This window comes from Pelodiscus sinensis, chromosome 2 (assembly GCF_052426305.1).
Source record: "Pelodiscus sinensis isolate ZL-2025 chromosome 2, ASM5242630v1, whole genome shotgun sequence".
In the NCBI taxonomy this organism is placed as follows: Eukaryota; Metazoa; Chordata; order Testudines; family Trionychidae; genus Pelodiscus; species Pelodiscus sinensis.
The window spans coordinates 55,528,222-55,549,060 of record NC_143053.1 but is presented as its reverse complement, the minus strand read 5'-3'; the positions used below and the strand labels follow the sequence as shown (position 1 = coordinate 55,549,060).

The 20,839-nt window shown below is 47.9% G+C and overlaps 1 protein-coding gene and 1 long non-coding RNA gene across 8 annotated transcripts; one reads left to right on the top strand and one right to left on the bottom strand.

Annotated features, from left to right (window-relative positions):
- Positions 1-705: 705 nt before the first annotated feature.
- Positions 706-10,061, bottom strand: LOC102463496 (uncharacterized). 6 transcript variants are annotated; one of them, XM_089776227.1, is made up of 3 exons: positions 9,909-10,061; positions 6,841-9,045; positions 706-5,199 (listed from the first exon to the last, which is right to left on the bottom strand). In XM_089776227.1, exon 3 carries the CDS (start codon positions 5,181-5,183, stop codon positions 3,213-3,215), a length of 1,971 nt encoding a protein of 656 aa, XP_089632353.1. In that variant the 5' UTR covers positions 5,184-5,199; positions 6,841-9,045; positions 9,909-10,061; the 3' UTR covers positions 706-3,212. The 6 variants fall into 6 exon arrangements, with proteins under 6 accessions (XP_089632353.1, XP_006131601.1, XP_089632354.1 ...); XM_006131539.5 differs by having other exon boundaries at positions 8,992-9,045; XM_089776228.1 differs by lacking the exon at positions 9,909-10,061 and adding an exon at positions 9,850-9,868 and having other exon boundaries at positions 8,992-9,045.
- Positions 9,515-19,439, top strand: LOC112547175 (uncharacterized). 2 transcript variants are annotated; one of them, XR_003090919.3, is made up of 4 exons: positions 9,515-9,654; positions 12,737-12,970; positions 13,560-13,650; positions 18,391-19,439. It is a non-coding gene; the product is annotated as an uncharacterized LOC112547175 (long non-coding RNA). The 2 variants fall into 2 exon arrangements; XR_016348746.1 differs by having other exon boundaries at positions 12,737-13,650.
- Positions 19,440-20,839: the final 1,400 nt, after the last annotated feature.

Sequence of the window (20,839 nt, the reverse complement as noted above, 5' to 3'; positions counted from 1 at the left end):
CATGCCTGCCCCTCTTCCCCAAGCAGATGGCTAGTCTCTTACAAAGTAATTTCAGTAGTCAACTAGACTGAGTCTACAGAACTGGCCATCATATGCAAATTTGATACCATCTCTCATAGCTTCAACAAAGACATGAACTGTATGGGCCACTATATTCAACACCCAAGTGACATCCAAAGCTAAGTATCGGACATTTACAGCCTACACTATTAGTTTCATTTAACACAGACACTTTAATTGACAGGTTTTTTCCTCCCTCCCTCCCCCCTTTTCTGCTTTATAATTCAACCTCTGTGCTTCCTGCTCCATATTTGCCATCTGAAGAAGTGGGTTGTATCCACAAAAGCTCATGACACTATCTATATATTTTTGGTTAGTTTGTAAGGTGCTACGTGATCATTGTTGTTTTTTAAGTTTTTTTAGTTACAGACTAACACAACTGCCCCTCTGAGACTATTATCTGAAGTCATTTGGCCTTTTGAGCTCTACCCTCAGACTTGGCAGAAATAGATGTCAGTGAACGTTTGTGTTTGTTGATTTGACATGAAAAAAACCTAGAGTAATACCTTTCCATTCCCATTAATCACATTTTAATCAGTGACAAGGTTTTAAAAGCCCATCTTGGAATGTCCATACATAACCATATATTGATCTAATGAGAAAAAACAAAAAATGGTAACAGAAGCAGGAAACTGAGGCAACTGCTTATTTCCAACAGCACTAAAGCCAGAGTCTGCTTTTAATCAGTTTATTTTTTTTCCTTGGTCATACATTTAAAAACATTTACACTAATACAAAGTAAAGAAATTACAAATGTTATATTAAAATTAAAACAAAGTTGAATTTAGCTGAGACTATTCATAACTCACCAATGGAGAGTGTTTCCTTAGTATTAACATATACCATTGTTGCTTATATTTCATAAATAGTTTGGAGAGAGAATATTCTGAAACCTGTAAATCTGCTAACAACAGAAAGAAAAATTATTTAAATAGAAAAGCAGCACTCTCTATAACAAGCAAACAATTAAAAGCAGCAAAGGAAAATCAGGTGTTTGGAATCATGCCTAATTGCAATTATTAAATCATCTCATGAATCTGCTATTTTCTTCAGAGTTGTGGGTGCTCCACAGTGATAACTCCAAAATATAATAAAGTGTGAGTGGAAAAGTAGATTTCTGATTATGGGACGTTTTATACAGTTACCTAAAATAGGATACAGGATGAGAGTTGCTTTGACATATTATACATTCCGTAAATTGCAAAGTTTACAAGTAAATACATAATCTCTAATGCAAAATCTCTTCCAGTTAATTGAAAGAATTTGTGTCTTATATTCCTATGAAAGAGTTGTGAACAGTACATTTTAAAAATTCTCTGTGTTGAATTATTTTGCATGATTCACAACTAAAAAATGTAGGCTTTCTAATCCAGATGACCTCATAGTGCAGGGAATGCAGGGAAATACACCAGCATTTATATTTAAAGCCCTGCACAGGTACAAAATTGGTATCTGCATCTGCGCCTGCAAAAATGATCCACAGACACTCACAGATATAAAGCAGATATCCATGGAGCTGTTCCCAAGGGGGGCAGCAGCAACAGGGGGCAATGAGTCAATTAAAATTCCCAAGTAGGACCCATGGGCAAGAGTTCAGAACTGGCACAGTATGTGGCTATTATTAAGTGGGGAACAGAAAGAGGCCATGGGGAAATTCCCAAGGAAGGAGTTCCCACCCTTCTTGGGGATAGCTATGGCACAGCCCCTGGGGTGAGTTCTCGCACACAGGGAGGACAGAGGACCATTGCCAAGAGCTGAGCAGGAGGAATAGGACAGTGCTGTACGTAGGGACCTTGTCCCCTCCCTGCCATCCAGCAGCTGGAACAAACTAGTGGGGCAGGACATGCAGGGAAAATCAAGGTCCTGTCCATTGCAAAGGGAGGCAGGATCCCTGCTCAGGCATTTCCCACCCTGCTAACTGGGCATGGCTATGGGCTGGGGACACAAGGTCGCAGGAACTGCTAAACCCACCAGGAGAGCCAGGGCCTAAATAGAGAATATTTGTGGACTGTAGCACATGAACCAGTATGTGAGAAGCAGGGAAGGAGCATAGAGCCTGGTTGCCAGGGTACTCCCTCCCCTCCCCTTAGACTAAGCATGGGAGGCCTGAGGCCCTCAAACTTGAAGTGCCTGGCACTTTTATGGACCATCCCACCAAGCTGCTCTTGGGCCAGAAGGCCAGGAACTCACAATCTCCAGGCCCCGGGGGGGCCCGGCAATAGCTGCCAGGTCCATCCGGAGCCTGCCTTTCCCTCTTCCAGGAACCTGCTGCCAAATCTCCTCCACTCAATCTCCCATTGTGCAGCAGTGAATGATTTCTCTTAGCTAACGGGAAGTTTAGAACTATACACCCTGCCTGGCATACACTATCCAGCACTGCTCAACTGTGGGGGGAGGAGAGGGGGAGGGCTCTTCCGTACCTAGATTCACAACTTCTCCCTGCTGATGGGAGACCTGAGCCAAGAGCCAGCAGTCAGCCTGTAGGGCACCTCCTCACCCCACCACACATGGAATGGGGCCGTCCTAGAATGGCTCTTGCGCAAGAGAGGGGTTTTGCGGAAAAAGGAGCCATCTACAAAAAGCCTCTTGTGCAAAAACGGTTGCTAATTAATTATGCAAATGAAGCATGGTTATATTCTACTCTGCGCTTTATTTGCATATGCTTTTGCAGAAGAAGGCTTCAGTATAGACGTAGCCCAAGAACAGTAGTTAACTCTGAGGCCAAACTAGATGATCCCAGCCATGCAGGGTTCACACATGTGCTATTCGCAGTCCCAGGGCTCCTGCTGTGATTGACAGGGCTGGGTACTAGTTGTGGAACAGCAGGCAGAGGAATGGCCCCCAGCCAAGGAAAGGAGAGGAAGGAAGTAGTGATGGGATGGCAGCAGGATCATGTCTTAACAGGATTCTGCTTCCTCTCCCCTATGCCAAGCCCAAAGGAATAGAGGTAAGGAACCTGGCTGCTCTGAGCAGCGGCAGAGGCTGTTGTACCAGGTACTCTCAGATAGTTGCTATGAATGGTCCCTTGGCAAGTAGCAGAGAACTTAGGTTGACAGATGGTTTTAACAAAAATACCGGACATACTTGATAAAAATTTGTCGACCCAAAAAAATATATACATGATATGGGAAGTTTACAAATGACAGTCTACATTACATTGTATATTTTACATTAGATTGTGCGGCATTTATCAATTTTTTATTTTTCAAAAATTCATCTTTTGCTTCCAAACAAGTGAAAGGTATATTAAAAAAAACACAAAGTTGGCTTCTTACTGACTCAACACTCAATCTGTTGCGTTCATCGGTCCATAGATTACCCATGACACTAAAAATTCTTTCCACACCGGCATTTGACACAGGAATTGAAACAGAATATTGAACCAGTTTTAATAAATTTGAAGCAGCAGGTTCTTTGCTGAAAAAATATTTCCACTTATCAAGAGATGTTGTTCCCTCAAGGGAAGTGAACATCATGTCCAAGGCACATACTTCCTCATAAAGAGAATTTGGAGGGAGCTCTTTTTTCCATGGTGACATCATCCAGATTTGAATTATTTCATCGAAAGAAGGAGATTTCTCACGATTAGCCAAACTCAAAGCACTCAAAGCGCAATATGGTGAATTTTCAAAAGGAAACCACTTCTCCAGATATTTGAGGGCTCTCGTGTACACATTCAGTGCTTCAGAGGTAAATTTATTGACTACATGAACTGGTAACTGGTCCTTCCCCAATGCGAATGTAATTTTCATACCGAAAAACTTATCATCAATTTTTTTTCTCAAGGAATTTCGGAATTTTTCCATGATCAAATAAAGGTCACAAGAAAGTGTTGATTGGTTTTCCAATTTGAGCAAGGTATCTTGGAATTGTGACATGAAATAGTGAGTGAAATAAAGATACAGCTCAGAGAGAGTTGGTTGTTCATCACTTGCCATTTCGTCTTCCTGATCAGAAATAATATTCCATATTGCCACATGGCAGTCATCAGAGCCAAGTGAAAGAAAATAAGCTTTTAGTGGTCGCCAATTCAACAGCAATTGCTTGATTGCATTAAACAAACTAAGCCATCGAGTTGGAACATTCCTCATGACTTCGTGGAACTCAACCTCACAAAATTCAAAAAAATCTTTCAACTCTTCTGGTTTTTCAGCTGAGTTAGAAAATTCTGCAAACACTTTTAAAACTAAGTTTTCAATGTCAAAAGATAGAACTTTCAAAGCATATTTGGCACAGTTATGCAAAATGTGATTAATACAGTGAGCTGCAATAATATTTTCATTCTCTTGCTCGGCTAACTTTTGAAAAACTGAATTGTTTACGCCATAATTCATTGAAGAGTTGTATACTCCATATGCTGAAACATTTGTCCATGATAGTCCTTTTTCATTCAGCACATGACACAATTGATCTTTTATGGACTGCGAATCTTCAAATGCATTTTCATAAAAATCTAAGATTTTGAAACATAGTCCTTCTTGAGGGGTAAAATACTGTACAGCCACAGGAAAGAATTTGTGATTTCCTTTGTTAGATGCATCAGTGGCAACCGAAAACGGCATGCAATTCTTTAAATCATTTAGAAGCAGCTCTATTGAGAAAGGATACAAAACGTTATTAACAACAGCAGAAGCTTTTGTGCGTCCAGCTGTCATTTTCTTGACAATTTCAGAATCTTGAAGTACTTGTTTCATAACTTTGACACTGCAATCTTGAGCAAGAAAAGAAATGTGATGCTTCACTCCATGGTAAATGTGAGTCAACTCCGCAACAGTTACTTGTTCACTTTGTGCACTGTCTTGGATGAGGAAGAGGGAGCTCATTCTCTGGAAAGCAGCAGCAGCCTGCACATTTTTCACATGTTTAGTAGAGTTAGCGTGTTGTGTTAATGCCTTAACACCATCATACGCTATAATCAAGGATGCATTGCACAATTTACATCTGACTTTAGCTTTGTCGTTATGATCCATGACAACCCAAGAAAATTGGTTTTCCCAGTTTGAATTGTAATGGCACATTCTTCTTCTTTTCTTAGGAGGTGTTGCACTGGAGGTTGAAGGTGTCGGTGCCTCTTGTTTAATTTCCTGTAGGTAAGTTTTATCTTCATCTTCTTCATTACTCATTATGGATATCAAGATCCTAAATTAAATACAAAAAATTCTTGATTTAAGGCAGCTAGCCATTTTTGATAAAGCTGCCAAATATTCCTTACCTTAAAAGAGCGCTGCGAGATACGAGAAAGATGAAAGCTAGACAACGGACAACACTGTCGTGAATTGTACATTTATAAAAAGGAAAATATTCAGCACTACTGCGTAGTTGCGTACTGCCTGGCTGGTAGACACGTTCATAAAGTGTGAGCATGTCTACCAGCCAGGCAATACACAACTACGTACTGAAACTGGTATCCAAGTGGCCAATCGGCATAGTAGCACATAGCACAGGTCTAGAGAGTGAGTGAAAATTATCATGCACAAGTCATGTCATAACATGATAATAAAAAAACTTAATTAGAAAATACCAGACATTTATATGTCCGGTATTTTCTCAATTTGTGTCCCAGACAGAAAGCTCAAATACCGTACTGTCCAGTTCAAAACCGAACACCAGGCAACCCTACGGAGAACCCGGGGAATGAACTCCAGCCAGTCAGGGGCAGCTGGCTGTCAGGAAGAGCTCATGGCAGCAAAGCACCTACCCAGGCAGGTATCCTGTTAGGGAGCCCCAGGAGAGAGCCCCCCCTACCTCTGAGGGACAGGGAGCTGTATGAATGGCTCTGGCCTGCCAGCCAGGGTTAGTGTCTAGGCCTTACCAGGCCCCAAGCCTTCCTGACTACAGAAGGCAGAGCAGGGAGCAGTTGGGTGACAGAAGTGGCTGTTTCAGTCACGGCAACAAGACACTTACTGTCCTCAGCATGAGGCAGCGGGTGGGGAGCCCCTCAGGGACAGCAGCTAAATGGGATGGTGGAACCCTTCCCTGGGCCGCAATGCCATCATGCTCCTGGTTCTTCAGTCCTAACATAGCAGTCACATTGCTGCTCTAGTGGCCACAGCACATGTCCTTCACCAGACCTCTGCAGCTAAAGCAGGCCCTGCTGAAGGCAGCCTCACCAGCAGTGCTTTCAGGTGGGAATGGGCTGGGCCCATGCCCACGGTACATTGCTCTTCCCAGGACTTTATGCATGCTGGTGTGGAAACAGGCTGAGCGGTAGGAGTGTTGGGGGACCATCCTGGCTGGCTGTCAGGTAGCCATGCTAAGTGCCTTGTCAACAATACACAGCTGTAGGGAGAGCCCTCTTTGGCCTCAATTCTTTGATCTTTTCTTGCATTGCCCCATGACTCCTCGGCATCATCTGGGTCTGATGGAGTTTCACCTCCTGGATTCTCATTTGCAAAGGAGAACTACAGGGTTGGGCAGGTGAAGAGGAGCAGGGCAAACCCCAGAGCTGGAATTTCCATTGCTTAGCAGCCAGAGAGGGAGAATGAGCAGAGCAACAGCACTGACTCCTGCAGCCTCCAGTGAGGGGACAAGGCAGCCAGGGCCCCTGAAGACAGACACCCCCATTTGGTGGCTGAGTCACCCTAGGTCCTGCCCCTTACTTAGTCTTGATTGTCTCTCTGTGTCCCAAGGAGTAGCTCCCTCAGCTTGTTCACCTGCCTCAGGATATGGAAAAAAATTACCCAATTCTCTTGCATTTTAGAATCAGAGCCTGCTTGGTGCTTGTCCCAGATCAGTTCTGCTCTGGAGTTCATTCCTAACCCAGTTCTGGTGCCTACTCACCTGAAATCTGATTCACAGGGTCTGGTTCAGCTTGTCAATGTATGCACCTCAGACATCAATCTCTGCCTGGAGCTTGGATTCCAGGCTTTCCAGCTAGTGCTGACAGTCAGCTATGAGAGCAAGAGCCAGATAGTCTCTTCATAGGGCACAGAGCAGATCGAACAGGAACTGCATAGCTGTGCTCTCAGGGGGAACCCTGCCTTCAGGGGGAACCAAGCTCTGCTCACCAGGATGACCCATCTTTGGAGGATACTGTCCAGCAGACATTGGGCTTAATTCAACCCCCATTGCTTCAACCCATCCTCACAAGCACCCAGCCTCAGGACCATACATGGGAAAAGAACAATGCATCACCCACCAGTTCTGCCTGGGATCAAGGGGATGATAAGGGGACCCCTCCCCCCAGTCTTGCTGAGGGGTGATGGCTGGGCTGAGAAGACACCCTGTGTGTATGGAATCGCCACCTGGTGTAATGTTATGTTCTGGCTGACAGGGCTGGCTCTGGGGGTAGCTGGGGCTACAGTCCTAGAAGTGATGCTCAGCTGCCGAAGGATGGGAGATGGGGGAGTGACAAATCAGTAAAAAGCAGCGGTACTTCCCAGAACCTGCTGGGCACTCCAATCACTCCTCCTTTGACTCGAGGGCCAGATGAAAAATTCACACTTTAGCCTGCAGCTCCTGAATCACACAGTGCATCACCTTCTGGCTCTGGGCACTCACAGTGCTGAGATGAGAGAGAGCAGGTCGCAACTCCAAGACAGTCTCCCACTGGCTTTCCTTGATCTCTGAGGCCAGAGACACCAGCCAAGTGTTCGGCTGGTGTGCAATGCTGCCAAAAGCATCAAGCTAGTCCACAATGCTGGGTTAACAGAGAACCCCTCACAAACAGAAAGGAAATAAACCCAATTGCTACGCCAAGCTCAGGTTCCAATTAGGGCTGAAATAAGATAACTGCTCACACAGTTAACCGATAAACTTGGGCTTATCATTTACGATGTAAAGTTACATGCAGGCTCCCACCTCGCTTCCGAGGAGCTGGCTGCTACCCCACGCTGCAGGCTCTATATCGGAGGCAGCAATGTGGGCAATGTCAGCTTGCCAGGAGTGGGGCTGGTAGACAGGAGCCAGTACGTGCCAGGAGCCAGCTTAAAATCAAGCTTGTAGGATCCTGGGGAGCTAGTTGTGCTGTGGGTTCGTGTAACCGCTGAGATTTTCAGCAGATGCATGGTTACCCAATTACCCACTTTCTTAACATCCCTAGTTCCAATCACCAAGCAAGGTCTGGGGCAGCACCAGGTGAAGATGACACTAGATGCTAAGCCTGAAAGAGTGGGCAGCTGTAGCCCACTTGCATAGCCAAAGACCCCAGCCTCTTTGATGCTGAGCAATTACAAGAGGGAATCAGCTGCGGAGTCAAACCTGAATGAAAGGAACAGGCTTTGCTCCCTAGGAAAGCCTAGTGCACTTAGGGGTTTGCTCTAGGGCAGGCATGTCCAAAGTCCGGCCCGCGGGCCAATTGCAGCCCGTGTTCCGGTTTAATATGGCCCCCCAGGTAATTTGGCAATATCTATCTTTTATGGCCCCCAACGAATCCATATGTATTGAGAAGAATACATTGTAAAATCTCAGTTAATGTCAGTTGGTCTAAATCAGTTATAAATATATTTGGACACAACATGTATACTTGGTGTTATGTTCCTGTTCATATTTTTTGAACTTAAAAGTTGACAGACAACCTTTATTACCAATAATATGTAATGTACTTTACAATGTTCCTGACATATATTTCAGTTTCCTGGATTTTTTTTTTCATCTGGCCTTCAGATATGAAAGGCAGAGTGATTTAACACCTGTTTAGATTTGCCATCCATGTGACGAAATGAAAAGTATGCCGTTTGCAATAAACTTTGCATAAAATAGTTAATTTGCATTTAATTTTAATGGTTCAAAGAATGTCAGGCAAAATGGTCGGCCCTCACGCATGTTCAATTCATCAAATCTGGCCCTCTTTGAAAAAAGTTTGGGCACCCCTGCTCTAGGGAGTTTCCTTTGACCAGACTAGTGCCCCTTTACACTGGAGACTAGCGAGGCCAGGTTTATTGGCAAGGGAGCAAGTAGCCAGGACTGGGAAGAGAGGGCAGACACTGTTACCTGCTAGAATCTGAAAACTTGTGCTCCAGCCTCCAGCAGCTTCTTCACTGGTGCCTGTAACAAAGCAAGTCAAAAGAGCTTGGCACTGGTTACTGTCTCTGACCCTGATTCATGCCTAGGCCATAGTGTCTGCACAGACCTGGGAGCTTTCCTTCTCTGCCAATCTCTGGGCTCAGGCCTGGAGAGAGGAGACTGGTCTGAGGCCCTGTTCACAGCGCTCCATCATGCCCCACGTGAGGAGCCCTGGGACCAGGCCACCCCAAGGCAGCTAGGGCTCTGTGCGTTCTGCCAGCCACGCTGTGGTGGAAAGAGCAGCAGCCGCCTCGAAGAGCTGAGCCATCGCCTGCCTGCAGGCACCCTGGGAAGGAGGCTTCACATAGACAGGGAGCCCTGGGCATTGCGAGGCCTAAGCCCTGCTTGCTCCGGAAGCACTGACAGGCCGCACTGGAGCAGCCTGGCCGCGGCTCAGAGGCAGCTGGGGGTTGCCAGATACCGTCACAAAACATCCCACACACGCAGGGGGGAAACGGGCTGAGCAAAACAAACCAAGAGAGGCCGCTGCGCCTTTAAATCCCCGCGCGCCCTCCCCGCCAGCCGCGGGAAAACGCCCCCGCGCCCTCCCCTCCGCTGAAGACAGAGGGCACCGGACATGTTACAGGCCCGGTACGTTCGGGGTGTTTCTCACCGGACGGAAGGCGCGATCACCGGCCTGCTCGGCCGAAAAACGGCCGCTCGGCAACCGCCCCGCGGCCCCTTTCCCTTGTCCTCCTCGCGCGGCCGCCCCTCCCCCGCTCGCAGGGCTTGTCCTGAGGAAGTATGGCGGGGCCCCACGCAACTCCCCCCTCCCCCCGCTTCTACCCAGGTCCAGCTGCTTCCCTGCCGCCCGCCCCTCGCCCCATTCCGGCGCCTTCCCTTGCCTGTGGCGGGGCCGCGGCTCCCCTTCCCCACTCCCCGTGGCCGGGCTCCAGCGCTGCTCTGGGGCTGCCTTACAGCGGCGCGGCGAGCTCGGCTCTGGCCCGTCTGGCAGCAGGGCGCCCTCTGCTGGCCGAGAGGAGCACGTGCGGGAGGGGGAAGGGCGGAGCCCCGCAGCAGCCACGGGCGCGTAATCGCTTGGGGCTGCACGGGGGTGGGGGCCCCGCGGAGCTGCGTATTTCGCGTCTGCGTAGGGACAGCCCTGCCTGCTCACCCGTACAGCCCCCCCTTTGTTGTCCCATGCACCGCGAGACAGCTGCTCCCCTCTTCCCTGCCCTCACTCGCTGGAGCATGCTCAGTCCCCTCATCCCCCCTTTCCCTTGTCTTCCTGGTGCATGAGGGTGTGCTCAGTTGCCCGCCCCCTCCTACTTACCTGTGCAGTGGGCACAGCACATTCATCCCTCTCCCATGCTAGCCTATGCACCAGGGTGTGGCAAATCGCCCCTGCTACCATGTGGAGAGAGCATGGTAAGCGCACCCCTCCCATGTTAGCCCATGCACCTGAATGCAGGGGTTCCACCACCCATACTCTCTTGCATGGGCGGCGAGTTATATGGACTGGTGGTGCCCATGCTCCAGCAATATTCAGAGCCGGGGGCCCTGCTCCACCAATATTTGGAGCTGGGTCTCTCCCCAGGCCCTGCCCCAAGCGTGTTACCTCCAGAGGCCTGGCTAACTGGGGTCAGGAAGCATAGCTAATGGGGAACCACCAAAAATTATACAAACCTGCTGCCCCTGTTCTCTTGTGCAGTTGGACATGTCTGCTCCTTGTATCAGGGCATTATAATCTCCCACACCCAACTCACAGAGAGGCTATCCACAGTAGCAGCAGCAGTGCCTGCCCCTAAGTGCCATGATGGAATGTGCAAAGCTGTTGGGGCCATATATTGCACACTCCTGGTCTGGGTGGGTCTCAGCATGGAAAGGGGGACAGGAGGTTGAGGAGGAGGGAAAGTTACTACTCAGGCCTCAGTTACCATAACAACAGTATCCAGGAGATAGGGAATTCCAGAGCTTCATTGTCGGGGCAACAGTATCCATGATACAAAGTTGTTGGCACCTGTGTATTTGGGGAACTCCAGTTACAAGAGATGCTAGAACTCACTTACCATGGCAAAATAATACTAGAACATAAGATCATAAGGGCCAGAGTGGCCAGGCCAAACGTCCAGCATCCTGTCATCTGGCAGCAGTCAATGCCAGATGCTTCAGGGATGAACAGAGCAGATAGTACCAGGTGCTTCAGAGAGAATGACTAGATAAATGGCTTTTAAAGACCAAAATGAAAATTGGGTGTTTTTCCCCCATGGAAAAATGTCAATGAAAACATTACCTGCATCCTGCTTCAAAGACCTTTTAACACCAGACCTGAAAGAGAATCCTCTGAACTGTCATTCATACTTAAATTCAACACTTTTCACCTAGGTCTAAACAAAGACATTAATTATCTTACCCATTACAAAGATAGTTTCCTCAATTATCACCTCTAATATCATTAGCTCACAGACATTTACCTCCCCCCATCATTCCCCTTCTGTTCTGAAATTTGATTTGCCCTTTTCATATGTGTTCATTTTTTGTATTGTATCCTTTGGTATACATGGTTGTGCCAATTTTCTTCCATTATTTGATCTGAGGAAGTGGGTCTGGCCCATGAAAGCTCATCACCTAATAAACCATCTTGTTAGTCTTTAAAGTGCTACATAGTCCTGTTTTTTGCTTCTTTGTTCAACATGCATGCTGTACCAGTTTATTTCAGTAGGGACCCAAGGACCTGTTTACTACTTATAAAAAAAAGTGATTCTGCCCTGCAAAGGGATTCTATGCAAGGAGCATCACAAACTTCCAAGTTTATCATCTTTCAATGACTTGAAAACCAATCTCCTCAAATCACAAGTAAAATGATGATGATATTCCCTTACTGCCCTGCAGTGCAAGCTGGGTTGGTTTTACCTCTTTCATCCACACTTTGCAATATTCTGTGATTGGAACTTTGCTAATGCTCAGTTGGCAATGCACCAGCCAGACTAAATGCCAACTTCTTCTCCTTTCATTGGACTGGTTCTGCAGACCTACCAGGAGTAAAAATAGTAATCACTTCTTTGAATCATTAAAGTGAGTTGTTTAGCCTCAGGAGGCCCATAGGGACTAGATGAAGGGCCTGAATGAATGGAAAAATTCGCATTAATTTTAATTGGGTTTGGATCAAGCCCTACTTGATCAAGGACCCATTTGGACATAACCATTGCAGGTTAGATAAGTGCTGATTGTGTTTCATTGTGCACTGGCTCAAATGACTCTCCAAAGGATGCTACTTCCGTTTCTAGTAGCGATTAGAGAAGAGAGTGGGATGAAGAGAAGGAAGGAAGAGAACAAAAGAAGAGAGTAGGAGAGAACAAAAGAAAAAGAGAGAGGGCCAAGGTATCCTCACATATGCCTATCAACTTTTGCTAGAAATGAGGCTCATGAAATAATTGCAGATCCCATACAATTTTCATTAATCCTAGTGTCCTACTTTACCTTGCATTCATCGTGTTTGCATTACAGCATGTTCTGCCTTCTAATCTGCTATCAGCACTAAGGAGTCACTTGTAATGTGAAACCAGACAAGCAAACCCAGTCACAATAAATATTATACAGGGCCACTGTAGCCCAATGCTGAAACAACTGAGTAGAATAGAACAGGGTTGGTCTGTGAAGCACAGAGCTACATTCCATTGTGATGGGGGCAGGATAAACCTGTCCCTTTCTGTCATTTCATTGCTCTCTGCAGATTATTGGAATGAAGAGAGGAATCTGTAGGAGGTCTCAGAAGAGAGGATGTGTGCTGGAGAGGAACTTGCCCAATGAGTCTGCAGCTCACTTTTGCAATGATGAGTGGCAAAGATAAAGCAAGTGGACAAACAATTTGCCCTCATGCTTACACCTTGTCATCAGGGATGCTGGGAAAATAAATGCAGAATTAGACACTATGGCCTAAATCCTAACTTGAGTGGCTGGTGCCTAGGTAAGAACTGAATACAGATGACAAGAGAAAGAAGGAGAAGAGAAATGTGTACAAGGTTGGAGGGAGGGCTGGATGATGGGTTGGAGATCTGAATGGTGCCCAAGGACATAGGAAGACAAGACAATTATGATTGCATTATTATTTGTGGCGCCTCCTCGCCTGAAGGAGATCAAAATCCCATTGTGCACAAACACAGACAGACAGTTCTTGCCCTAAGCACCTTCCACTTCAACACAGAGTATGTATTATGGTTCCTTTTTGTCTGACATGAAGTCAAGACACAGAAGGGTAGGATGACTTGCCCATAGAAACCTGTGCCAGATCTAGAAACTGAACCTACATCTGTTAGGCATCAGTTTAATATTGTGGGCACAAGGAAAGGAAGTTACTCACCCTATGTAGTGATGACTTTTCTTTGAGGTGTGTCCCCCTGTGGGTGCTCCACTTAAAGTGACGGGAGTGGGTGCTCCACTTAAGAGCTTTTTCTCAGCAGTCGGGTCACTCATGCACAGCAGGTGGCTCACGCGGCTGGCAGTTGAGCACTTTGCACGTGGCCCAACTCCCCCCTTCAGTTCTTTGTCTACCACAGAACAATTGGACTCCAAGTAGCAGGGAGGAAGGGAGAGTCATGGAGCAGCCACGAGGATACACACCTCGAAGAACAGTTGTCACTGCACAAGGTGAGTAATTTCCTTTTCTTCTTCGGGTGCTGTCTCTGTGGGTGCTCCACTTAAGGTGACTACAAAGCAGTACTCACTATGGCTAGTGGGACTCGGAGTCACTGCTTAATAGTGGAAGATAGAAGTGCTGTAGCCACTGTTGTTTCTGCTGCTAGCTGAGGCATGATGGCATAATGCCTAGAGAAAATGTGGTTGGATGACCAGGTGCCTGCCCGGTAAATGTCTTTAAGGGGCATGCTGCTCACGAACACTGTAGATGTTGCTGTAGCATGGGTGGAATGTGCTCTTGGTGTTGCTATCAGTGGTTTGTTGCAAAGAGAATGGCACTGGAGTATGCAAGCTAATATCAGTTTGGAAATGTGTTGCGTGGCGAGTTATTGCCCCGGAGTAGTTTGCAACAGAGACAAACAGATGTAGGGATTTACAGAATGCTTGAGTTCTGTCGATATAAAAAGCCAGAGAAGCCTTTCTAACATCCAAGATATGGAGCATAGCACGTCTGGGAGACGTGTGGCTTTGGGAAAAACATAGGTAGGACTATGGGCTCATTGATGTGAAAATAGGTGCTGACATTAGGCAGAAAAGCAGAATGAGGTCTCAAAGTCACTTTGTCTTTGGCAAATACAGTGTATGGTGGGCCCACTATTAGGGCTCCTATCTCACTGACCCTCCTAGTGGATGTGATGGCCACCAGAAAAAGAACCTTTATTGTGAGGGGCAGGAGTGACCATGAGACCATCGAGGGGGGGGGGGGTCTCAATTTGGACTCAAGAACCAGGATTAGGTCCCATGATGGCGCTGGGGTCCTATGAGGAGGATAGAGGTTTAGGGTCCTTTGAGAAATCTTCTAGTCACTGGATGCACAAACACTGATGACTCCTCCTTGTGGTCATGGAAGGCTGTAATGGCTGCCAGGTGTGCTTTAATTGAAGAAATAGGCTGTCACTCTTTAAGCCACACAAATAATTGAGGACCATATGGAGTAGAGCTTTGCCAGGATCAACATGCATCTGATGACACCAGGATGAGAAGCATTTCTATTTTTGCAGGTAAGTTGTTCTTGTGGATTGCCTCCTGCTATGAAGGAGGGCACTTGTTCAGAGAAACCGGTGTGGCAAGATCAGTCCCACTCCAGGGCCCCTGACCCCTGTTCAGCCCACTGTCCCGCAGTCTAGGAGTCACCGTATATGGCTCACTCGACTTGGTTTGAGATTTGTCGTCTCCCTGTAGTCTTTAACAAGGTCGATGATGCTCTCTTGGCTCCTCCCGTGTCTTTCTCTCTTCAAACTCCTCCTCCACTCTCCAAAACTCCTTCACGGCTCCCCAAACTCTCTCAGTTCTTCAAACTCCTTCTCAGCTCTCTCTCCCCTCACCCATAGGGAGAGTTCTTAAATAGGCCTCCAGGCAGCCCCAATTAGTTTCACCTGGGCCTTAATTGATTTTGCAGCCGCCCTGTCTCAGCTGCCTCTAATTAGCCAGGATTGCTGACTCTCTTTGCAAGAGCTGCCTCCTTCCCCTTCCACCAGGCTCTTTAACCTGCTGTATCACCCCTGCTCTGTCATACTGGATTCAGTGCCACAGAACCAGACAGGAGCCAGGCATGGAGATGAAGGGGCTGAGGCTGAGGGTGAAGTAGTCTGCCAGCGTTCTGGGAGAGGATAAGGTGACTCAATGGACATGTGCTGCACGTACAGGAACCAGGTTTGTCTGGACCAGGATGGAGCCACTAGGATGACTTGAGCTGCATCTGAGTGGATCTTGCTCAGGATTCTGGGAATCAATGGCACTGGAGGGAAGGCTTAGTGAATCTGTTATGCTGTGGCCCGTGGGTGGGAGTGAATGACCTTGTGCTGTTAACTATGCTGCTATTAACATGACCCTGTGCTGAACACACCAGTTCCAAAGGTGGATAGCCTCTCCTCAGAGGGATCGGGAATGAGCTCCACCATGTCTGTTTATGTAGAACATGGTTGTAGTGTTGTCTGTAAGTATATGAACGGTACAGTTGGTGATGGCCAAGACGAAGTGTCTGCATGCATTCCTGACAGCTCTGAGCTTGAGAAGATTGATGTGCATCGTGAGGTAACCATTTGCCCTGCACTGTCTGGTAATTCAGGTGTGTGCCCCACCCTCCTAGTGAGGCATCCATTATGATCTCTACTGATGGTTCTGGTTGGAGAAAGGGAACCCCCGTGAGTAGGTTGGGAGGGATGCCTACCATTTGAAGGAGTCCAGCACTTGCTTGGGCACAACTACTAGCTTGTTCAGTGGATGCTGCGATGATATATAAACCAATGGCAGCCAATGCTGCAAGGTCCGGAAGTGCAGGAATGCATACTGGACCACATACGTGGTGGCCGCCATATGGTCCATCAGTTGGAGGCAGGTATGCACCATCGTAGAGGGTTTCACGAGTAGGGTGGTGACTAGGTCATGTACCATATCTAATCTTTGCTGCGGCAAATACGCTGTGGTTGATATGGAGTTGAGCCATGCCCCTTGGACTGGGTTGAAAGTTGACTTCTGCTCATTTATCAGGAGCCCTTAGAGGTTGAAAAGTTGTTTGGTCTTTGCTATCATGCTAGCTGTTTCCATTCTTGAGTGGCCCTTTATTAGACAATCATCTAGGTATGGGAAGATAATGATCCCTTGACGTAGAAGGTAGGTTGCAACAACTGCTAGGACCTTCAAAAAGACCCGGAGAGGATAGGCCGAGGGGAGGACTTTTTGTTGGAAATGATCATCCCCCATGGTGAATCTTAGGTAGTGTCTGTCGGCAGGATGTATTGCGATGTGGAAATAGTATCAGAGGGGTAGCCGTGTTAGTCTGAATCTGCAAAAGCGGCAAGGAGTCCTGTGGCACCTTATAGACTAACTGAAGTGTTGGAGCATAAGCTTTCGTGGGCAAAGACCCACTTTGTCAGATGTGGAAATATGAATCCTGTAGGTCAAGGACTGCGAACCAGTCCCCTTTGTCCAGTGCTGAGATGATTGAAGCCAGTGTGACCAACTTGAAGCGCTGTTTTTGCAGGAACTTGTTTAGCTTGCGGAGGTCTAGGATCTGTCTCCAGCTCCATGTGTGTTTCTGGGATAGGAAATAAATTGAATAAAACTCTCTTCCCTGGTATAGATCGGGGACTGTCTCTATAGCCCCTAGCTGGAGGAGCCAATCTATTTCTTGCTTGAGAGGTATCTCATGAGAGGGATTCTGGAGAGGAAGAGGGCAGGGTAGGGGGAAGAGAGGTGAACAGGATTGTGTACCCTGTATGAAAGATTTCTAGAACCCATTGGTCAGATGTTATTGTGTCCCAGTGATGGAGTAAGGAACTTAATCTGTGGTCGAATAGATGCTTCTGGCTTTGTTGCACTGAATGATCGGGGAGCTTGGGCAGACCCACGACCAACGTTTCAGATTTGCTGCTTAGGAGCCTGGGCACCAGAAGAGCATAGCAGTTGTGGGCATTTCCTCTGGTGTCTGCTGTCTGGAGCGATGGTATTCATATGACTTGTGTTGAGGATGGTTGCAATATGTGTCCTTATGTCTATTGTAGGGGGTGTAGTGCTTCCATCTGTATGGTGGCATATACATGCCTACTGTGCGCAGAGTGGTGTGTGAGTTCATGCTGCTGTGTAGAATCTCATTGGTGCTGGCCACAAAGAGCTTATTCTTGTCAAAGGGGAGGTCCTCCACCTTACTTTGGAGTTCTTTAGGGACTCCTGCGGCATGCAGCTATGATGCCCTCCTCATGACCATGGCTGTAGCAGTTGCTCTTGCTGCTGTGTCAGCTACATCCATTGCCAAGAGCAATGCGGCAATACCGTGCCCTTCCTGGATGACTGCCCCAAAAATGGGCCTCTTAGATTCTGGTAGGTATTCCATAAGTTTGGCTAATTTGGAGTAATTGTCAGAATCATGATTGGCTAAAAGGGTGGAATAATTTGCTATTCTGAGCTGTAAGGTGGCCGAGGAGTATACCCTCTTGCCAGATTGGTCTAGCTTCGTGTGTTCTTTGTCCCCGCTCTTCGATGTAAGAGGAGGGACTTTTGACCATTGGTTTGCATTGGAAATGTTGGATGCATCGGAAAAGCCAGCACGCTGAGAGGAAGGATTCGTGTGACCGCTTTGAAGCTGGCTCTGCATCCTTCACTGCTGCTGAAGTGCTTGTTTTGGTGCCGAGGCTTGTCAGTGAGCTATTCCTGATGCAGAGGAGGAGCACATAGGTGCCTGAGGCAGGTCTCAGCACTGCAGTGCTGAAGGTGCTTGGCATGTCTGCCCTGCTCACTTTGGGGGATGGATGGGGTGGCAGTGATTTGGCTGGTGAGACCCTCCTCTTCTAATGCCTCTGTGCTGTTGGGGAGGCAGATCTGAGTTTTGGAAACTCTGCCGCCTGACTCAATGGAGGTTCCTCGGCAGGCTGCAAAGCCTTCTCGAGGGTCATGCGGAGCCTGTGCTCCCGGACCTTTCTTGCCCTGGCAGTTAAACTGCAGCAGTGATTGCACGCCTGTGGTGTGTGTGACTCCCTTAGACATCTTATGCAGCAGCTATGGCCATCAGAGGCTGACATTGGATCATTACAGCAGCGGCACTTTTTAAAGCCCTGAGAGCCCAGTATAGTGGGAGCTGTTAAAGTTTGAGGCTAAGGGGAAGGGTTCTTGCTTAAACCATCCGCAAGCTTCTGTGGTAAAGTTTACTGGCTTCAGTCTTTTTAAGTTTGGTTGTTGTTTTGTTTTGCTTTTCAGGTGCTAAGGAGTGCGGGTGGTTAGAGAAGAGCAGAGCAGCCACCGCTGAAGTGGTTCGTGTGGACCAGAGCTGAGGAAACAGCTCATCTTCTTCCTTTTTCCCCTCCTCTTGTACTGGAGTGGCAAGACTGTAACCAAAAAGTAATTTGTAACTAAATGAAATTAAAAGGTCAACAGGAGAGAGTGAAGAGAGGAATGCCTGAAGTGGCAAGAGAGCTCTGTCCCACCACCAAGGACAGTAGAATAGGAACTGAAGGGGAGTCAGGCCTCACACAAAGCACTCAACCACCAGCAGTGCGAGCTGCCTGCCACACGTGCAGCCCAACTGCTAACTGTTATGAAAAAGCTCCGATTCTGTGGCTCCACGGATGACCCGTCATCTTAAGTGGAGCACCCACAGGACAACACCCGAAGAACAACAAAGTTCCTTTCAACCTGCCCCAGCCTGCACTTCACTGCAAGGGAGGGCTGTGACAGTATTGTATTGCACCCACTCTTGTGTATTTGCCCCAAATTCTGTGGGCTACATGAGGATTAATGAAAGCTTATGCTACTCTGTTTATGCTACTCATACACATGTATGATTTTTGCATGTAAAGTTATGAATATGGGTTCTGTACTTGATTTGAAATGTTTTCTGTCTCGGAAACTGCAGTGGGCATTGACCACCAATTGTGTGGGGTGGTTACTCAATGAATAGCTATGTTGCATGGAAAATGGATCTTAAGTGTTGCCAATAAACACCAAAGGAATTCTGCTGGGAACCCGCAGACCAGAAGTAAGCCTGGCTGTTTGAATAAAAAGGACATGGACAAGTTCCATTTTGGGAGGTATCATCACACCGGAGAACAATGGATTTTCCTCCACATTAGCAAGATTATAAAAGGATCCTGGAGGTTCCTCCTCTTTGTCTTCACTCCTGCTCTTGACCTCAGCAGCATACTTACTATGAACAGTGAGCCCAGAAGGATCTGTTGACCCATCTTCACAAAGAATGCACTCCAGACACTTTCAAGATAGCAGTTTATTAAATCTATGTTAAAAGACTGCATCAAGAACTTGGTGATTGATGTATGTAATGTAATTTCTTTAACAGTTATACTCTGAAACGGTTATTTCTTTCTTTTAATAAACATTTAGATTTCAGATTCTAAAGGAAGGTGGACACAGAATAGCCACAGCCCATGCCTCCCTGCGAAAGAGGGCACCCACCGAATGCCAGAGGACCACACCTCCCTACGAAGGAGGGTGGCTGCTGAATGCCCAAAGACCACTGAATGCCTCAGGTTGGGAGGCTGCTGAATGCCCAAGGGCAGTGCCTCCCTGCAACGGCAGGCAGCCACTGACTACACAAGGGCTACGCCTCTCTGTGAGGCTGAGCATCTGCTGAATGCCCGATGGCTGCAACTCCCTGTGAAGGTGGGCAGCTATGGAATGCCTGAGGGCCGCAACTCCCTGTGAGGACAGGAAGCCGCCACACAGCCAATGGCCACGACTTCCTGTGAAGGCAGATGGCTGCTGAATAGCTGAGAGCTGCGGCTCCCTGCAAAGGAGGGTAGCTGTTGAATACTCAAGGAGTGCAACTCTGTATGAGAGCAGGCAGCCAACCAATGCACCCTAGGCCACACATCCCTGAAAAGGAGGATGGCCACCAAATGCAAAAGGGTTGTACATCCCTGTGAGGGAGGGTGTCTACTGAATGAGGATTGTGCATCCCTGCGATAGAGGATGGCTGCAAAATGCCCCCAGCCCGTGCATCTCTGTGAAGGAGAATGGCCCCTGAATTCCCAAGGGCCATGTTTCCCCATGAGGGAGGACGGCAGCTGAATGCCCCCGGTCTATGCCTCCCTGTGAGGAAGGGTGGTGGCCAGATGCCCAAGGACAAGCATCCCTCTGTGGGAGGACATCCACCGAATTTCTAAAGGCCACACCTCCCCGCGAGGGAGGACGTCCGCCAAATGCTCGAGGGCTGAGCCTCCCTGCCAGGGAGGGCAGTTGCCAAATGTCCAAAGGCTGTTTCCCCTAAGAGGGAGGGCAGACGCCAAATGCCGCTGGCCCGCCCCTCCATACAAAGGAGGGTGGACGCTGAATGTTTGAGGACCACACGCCTCCCTTCAAGGGAGTGTGTCCACTGAATTTCGGAAGGCCGCACCTCCCTGCAAGGGAGAATGGCCTCCTAATGCCGTCCCGATGCACACCTCCCTGGGAGGGAGGGTAGCCACTGAATACCTCTGGCCCGTACCTCCTTGTGAGGGAGTCCGACAAATGTCCGAGGGTTATGCCTCCCTGTACAGGAGGGTGGCTGCCAAACAGCCACTGTTCACGCCTCCCTGTGAAGAAGGGCAGTTGCAAGGGAGGGCAGCCGTTGAATGCAGCCGGCCTGTGCCTCTGTACGAGGGAGGGTGCCTGCTGACTGCCCGAGAGCTGCACCTCCCTGCGAGGGAGAGTG